The following is a 6,000-nucleotide window of genomic DNA, read 5'->3' on the forward strand; positions in this document are numbered from 1 at the left end:
TACAATCCCCTTTAAACACAACTCCCCTTACACAAGTGTAAATATTTGATATCAAAGTAGCTCATTCTCTCAGAAGACAAAACCACACCAATATAAGGTATCTTTGTACCTGTAAAGCTACATTCATGCAAGGCGTTCAAATATAGGAGCAGATAAAAAGAGAAAGCAGCGCAGTCCTACCCGAGATATGTACCAGTAAAACCTTGGTGTAAATCGGAAATAAATCACATGGGTGCTCATTGGAGTTTAAGTTATAAATCACTAAGATAATTTTAAATTTTATGAGCTCCAGAACAGATCCAGGTAGAAATGAATACACAGCAGAGAGAACAAATAATTTGCACTACAAACTTTGCTAAAATAAACTGAAGACTCATAAAAAGCTCTCTCTCGAAAGAGGCAACACGATTCTTTGTAATTCAGCCATCTCAATTTAATTGGGATAGTTTAGAAAGGACCTGCAAGACCAAAATTGCCCATTATCAATACACAATGTCAGGAATTCCGCTATCACCAGGGAAAGCACGCAAGTTCTCCCCCAACACCCCAGCCATGGTCACCCTGTCATTTATTTTTTCAAGTTATTTTAGTTACTTCAGTAAATACGAAACATTTCCAGTTTGCCCTTCATAACCTCATACACTGACAATGTCCTTTGATTCTTTACCACACCCTGAACTACAAATACGGCATTCGGATTTTGAACGTATTGCTAAAGCAAGATTTTCAAAAATCTAGGAAAAAAAAACAGTATTGGTACAGACTCACCTACAAATATTTTAAAACGTAAAATTGAAAAATTATATGAGGACCATTTGAAAAGTGAATTCCTCCAGGACTCTGCTCAGTTGAAAAGCAACCTTCAGAGATCACTATAACAAACTAAGCACAGTATACATTTACACTGTAATCGTTACTTATACAAATTAATGTCATATCTAAATATGACATAATTTGAAAAGCCAATAAAAATATAAGTATCATGAAACAAAATAAATAATGTTTTCACTAAGTCATCACAATCCAAAAAGTCATAAATCAAAGAGGTATTAACCACCATCTGAAAATATTTCTGTTTAAATATCTTTCTTTTTGTTATCATAATGGCTCTGAACCTGGGCATTTCATTACAGATTAAGGGTTGGTACGGCCTTGTTTATTTGGCTCAATAAATGCCACAATACATATTCATACACCAAATTTTAAGCTAATGATGGGTCCTTTTCACAAGGAATTACATTTTTCTTTCCAAAGAAAAATTTTGGTTGGGGCTGGTTCCAAGCTCTTCGCAACGGGAATCTCCCCAGGGAGATGGGTGAGCTTCGCATCAGACCTCCCGCGCACTCCTCACAACTCCAACACCAGTCTTTGCCCTCACCACGCACAGGAAAATTCCCAAACGCTCTTTCCAACCCCATCCCCCTCTGCTTGATAATTTTGTTTTGTCCCAATTCAGCTGCACACGCTTAAATAGTTAGTCTTTGATCATAGCCAAAAGAAAAAAACATTTTCCATTTGGTTCCCAATGTTTTTCAGAGCTCTGCTCTTAACAAAGGATGTTGTTAAACACACACGTTGCACGACTAAAACATCTTCTGTCTTTCAGCTCCGGATAAATTATAAAAGCATATCAGACTTCTGTGACTTCACCCAAGATGAGACAACTATTAACTCTTCAGCCCATGAAAACGCTTACAAAATTTGACTCCTGACTGGAGAAAAGGCCGTGGCACCAAAGAGAAGCTCAGCTGAAGGAACTAATCACTCATGAGAGTTTCAAAGACTCCCAAGCCCCAGCCAGGGCTCCACTGGCAAGGGAAATTTCTGTGATTTAGATTAAGATTCATTTCTTCTAGACCGCAAGAAGACCAAGGGCTCACTCCCTTCCTGATGAACTCAAGAGACAAAGGAAACGCAGGCAGCAAGTTAAATGCCATAGCGCTGCATTTCTGCCGTCTTTAGTCTCTAAGTGGTTTGGGGGTTATTTTGTTTGGGGTTTCTTTTTTTTTTTTTTTTAAACAGACTTGTGTTGGGTATTTTTAAAATTCTTTCGTATTCAGTTACCTTTTGTGCTATTGCCCATTTCTTAGACAACAGAATTTCCTCTCCTTTATAATAAAAAATAAATAAAAATCCCATTATCTAACACATATAGGACTTCAATTATACCTATAAACCTTAGAAGACTTACAATTTGGAAGTGTGGACAGTTTCCTTTATGGTTTTAATCCCGCAAGCGAATCTCTCTCCGCACATCACCTCTCAAACACTGCAACTCCACAAAGCTCATTCCATTAGAAGCAGATATTCACAATCCGCCCTGACAGAGGGACAGGCCAGAGCCTGGGCTACAAACAGAGTCTTGAGGGCAAATTCATTAAAGATCCCAGGCAGAAAGAGAAATGAGGCTTTAGTTGAACAGTAACCACAGGAGTCATGCTAGCGTCACTCAGAATCCACTGCTGAATCATTTGAGGATTATTAATGATTATTTAATGAATCTATATTAGTCTTACAATGTTTGCTGTACTTGACAGAGAAGTACATATTAAAAAAAAATTCTCTCTTTTGTCCCCATGGGGATGGTGAGACTCAAAACAGCTGCTGGGAAACACCCCACCCATCAAAAATGCTAAGGATTCCTTAGCCTAAACGTGACATTCAAATCATGTTTTTTGATGCAGAGTTAGTCGGACATGCTTCTCGATGTTGGTAAATATTCAGGTGAATATTCCTTTTGGGTGCTAAAGGGAGCTTTCTTTTCTATTGCTTCCTTTTTCTGTACTAAGGGAGATAGAAATCTCTCTCCTCTTCCTGGCAGACTGGGGCCTGTGGAAGGGATGCCATTGACTCCGATGGGTGCAGAATTGGGCCCTCGCCCCGTAACTGCAAGCTCCCACGCACCGGGACATTCATGCCTATTTTGGCCAAGCACCGAATTTCACTGTCTACGCAGTAGTGAGGGATCAGCTCTGAAAAATTCCCTTGTCAGTAATATCTTGGTTAACAACCAGATCTTCTTGTATAAAAATACGTCAGCGATTTGTTAGAGAAGGCAAGGAACGTCACGCACGAATCGATCGGAAGAAATAAATGTTGAGTGAGGATCACACTATTCATGTAACCACTTTCAAAAAGTTGGTCACCGCGGGTCTTAATTCTGATCCAGCCTCCTAATCGCTTCTGAATCTTTCATTATTAATATTTACAAAATAAATATTGAAGTTGGAGGAAGACTTATGCTTGGACCAAGGGTTTATTCTACTAGTCATACTCTTAGGTAACCGAACAACAAGTTTTATATTAGCACAGCTCTACGAAGACCTGAAAAGTTCCTTCTTATTTATATTCAGCTAAGCATTAAAAACAAAACACCAAACCTAAGCCAAAGTGCAGGTCTTGAATTTTTAAACACAACAATACAAACACAAAATGAACATTCCCGGGAAACAGAAAAAGGAAAAACAGAATTTTATGACCTTGAAACATATATTATTTTATGGGGGATTAGTCGTTTGCAAGCATTTTTAATAGTTAGGGTTTTTTTAAGAACATATTTTTAAGTTTCAGTTTCATCATCTGATTCTCTTAAGACATTAGGTGTCACCATTAGAAGTGTTGCCTTATGGGAAGAATATAAATCTGGAAAACTGCCTACTTCACCAGAAAAAGAGGGAGTTTTTTTGTTTCTTTTTCAAAATCTGGAATGCATTATAAGAATGATATTTTTACTTTTAACATGGATTTTTAAAAGCTCACATTAGACCAATCTGTTTGTGAAATGTAGTAATGCCCACGGTCAAGACCCAATCGCCCCTTTTGTTGCGTTAAAATCAGTGGTCTCTCTCCAGGAGAGAGATCCATTTGTATGTATTTATTTGTGGTGTCTACGTCCGCAAAATCAACGCAAATATTTTCACGTCTTCTCTGTTAGAAATAGCCTTTCACAGGATTTAGGGTAGAAAATAATCTGTCTCAACAGCAGCTTCTCTCAGTTTTCAAATTTTCTATTAATTTCTTTGTACTCCCACAGACGGCAATGAAAAAAAACCCAGTAATGGTTTCCACGAGCGCAAGGTCGAGGCCGCTTTCTACTGGGGGACCTGTGCTCCTCTTAACTCGTTATCATTTGCATTGGTTATCGATTCGCAAACAGCCCGAGAAAGATTAAAGCAGAACCCCACCGCTGCGCGCTGCGATTAGCCCTGAGGATTTATTAAATGCCATCTCCCTGGAAAACACAGGGAGCGGGAGCAAACACAACCCCTTCCGCTGGGGATGGGGCACGAAAACTCGGGTTCAGGGCTGGGTTTAGGGGAGTCTCCGCTTCGGAGGAGCGGGACACGCAGGAGTTTGCTAGTCCCACCAAGGCGAGAGAGGCTCGGGTGGCAAACCTTGGCATCCCAGCGCATCCCCCGGTTCCCTCGGGAGAGCCAGCCCGGCCCGGGGGGGCGCGGGGAGCGGGCTTACCGGCGCAGGAGTGCAGCGGCTTGGGCCGGACCAGGAGGGACGGACAGACGGAGTAGAGGGAAAGTTTCTCGAAGTAATCGCAGGTCTCCTTGGAGAGGATCTCGTCGATCATGAAGGTCTTGTAGCGCCTCCTGCCTGCCTTGGGGCGGCCGGGCGCGGCGAGCCGCGGCTGGGGCTGGCAGTGCATGGCGGGGCGGCCCGCCGGGGCTGCGGGGGCTGCCAGAGCCGCGGCCGGCCGGGCATGGGCCCCCGCCGCCTCCCAGCGCTGCCCCGGCTCCTGCTGCTGCTGCTGCCGCCGCTGCTGCCGCCGCCGCTCCGCTGCCTGCTCCGCGCCGCTCCGCGCCCCCGCTATATAAACCTGCCGATAAGCATCTCTCCGCGTCCTTTTTAGGAGGCTCCGGCTGTCAATCAGGGCGCCCGCTGCTCCCCGCCGAGCACCGCTGTCACCCTGCGCCCGGCGGGGAGGATCCTCCCAGCCTCTCCCCTCCCTGCTCTCTATTTTAAGATACCGGGGTGTGTGTCTTTCGTTCTTTCTTTCTCTCCTTTTTTTTTTTTTTTTTTGGGAAAGGTTCCAGATTGGGGCTGGCTTTTTTTTTCCCCCCCCTCCTTTCTTCTCTCCACCCCCCCCACCTTCCACACACACACTTCTCTAGCCTGTAATTAGTTTAAAAAATTAAAAGTGCACATCCCGCAAACGCAGGATTGAGCGTCTCTTCCCGAGCCCCTGAAGCTTTCTCCAATCGGCATCAAATCTATTCCCCAGCCACAAAGTGCTGGAGAGCGTCAGGGGGGGAAAAAATAAATTACTATTTATAGGTGCCTTGCTGAAGCAAACGCTGCCTTCTCCGGAGCGGCGTTACTCGGTTCCTGCAGCCCGAGACGATTTACTGGCAGATCCCTGCTTATCTCAGCTGGATTTTTGCAAAGATGAGCTCTGAGCCCCTTCTGCGGAGGCCGGACCCCATGCAGCCCCCCAGCAGTGCCTGGGGTGCTGCGATTTCCCCGCTCTGCCAGAGCTGGGTTTCCTCCCGGGCTGAGCCCTGAGTTTTATTTCCCTGCTCCGCGGCCTCTCTGCGGCAGTTCCCCTGATTTGCAGGGAGGACTGCTCCCAAATGGGGATTTTTGCCCGCTGAGAAATTGCACCGCGCCCCGTTTGGAGTCGGTGTGGTTTAGCACGGGAATCACCAGGACACCTTACTCAGGGGAAGGCGTATTAGGAGGAGTCTTCCCGATTTCAACCGGTTGCTGCATGGTTTTCCAGAAACCACAGCAGCTCGTAATTACTTGTGGCCACAAACTCCAAATGGGTAAAGAGAGGGTCGTTATGGAAATGTGCCGCCTCCCCAAAAAAAAAAATTATTTGCAGGCTTCATACAAGGATTTCAGTATAATCTGCAAAACGTTATCAGCCACTGCTTAGTTTTCATGCTTTGGTGATCCAAATGGCAGCAAACTCTTATTTTCCATTAGAAAATCTGTTTTTGCAGAAAGAAACAACCATCTCAAACTCATAAACTACCCGAGCAACTT

The 6,000-nt window shown here is 44.2% G+C and overlaps 1 protein-coding gene across 1 annotated transcript in view; it reads right to left on the reverse strand.

Moving 5' to 3' along the window:
• The window catches only part of BARX2 (BARX homeobox 2), a 35,477-nt gene extending 30,525 nt beyond the window's left edge, over window positions 1–4,952 (reverse strand). Inside the window, exon 1 of the mRNA XM_063355109.1 lies at window positions 4,471–4,952. Coding sequence (XP_063211179.1) covers window positions 4,471–4,657 — 187 coding nt within the window. The 5' untranslated portion in view covers window positions 4,658–4,952. The remainder of the gene's footprint in view (window positions 1–4,470) is intronic.
• Between the last annotated feature and the right edge of the window lie 1,048 nt (window positions 4,953–6,000).

The sequence above is a fragment of the Chroicocephalus ridibundus genome, chromosome 18 (genome assembly GCF_963924245.1).
Source record: "Chroicocephalus ridibundus chromosome 18, bChrRid1.1, whole genome shotgun sequence".
NCBI classification, from domain to species: Eukaryota; Metazoa; Chordata; class Aves; order Charadriiformes; family Laridae; genus Chroicocephalus; species Chroicocephalus ridibundus.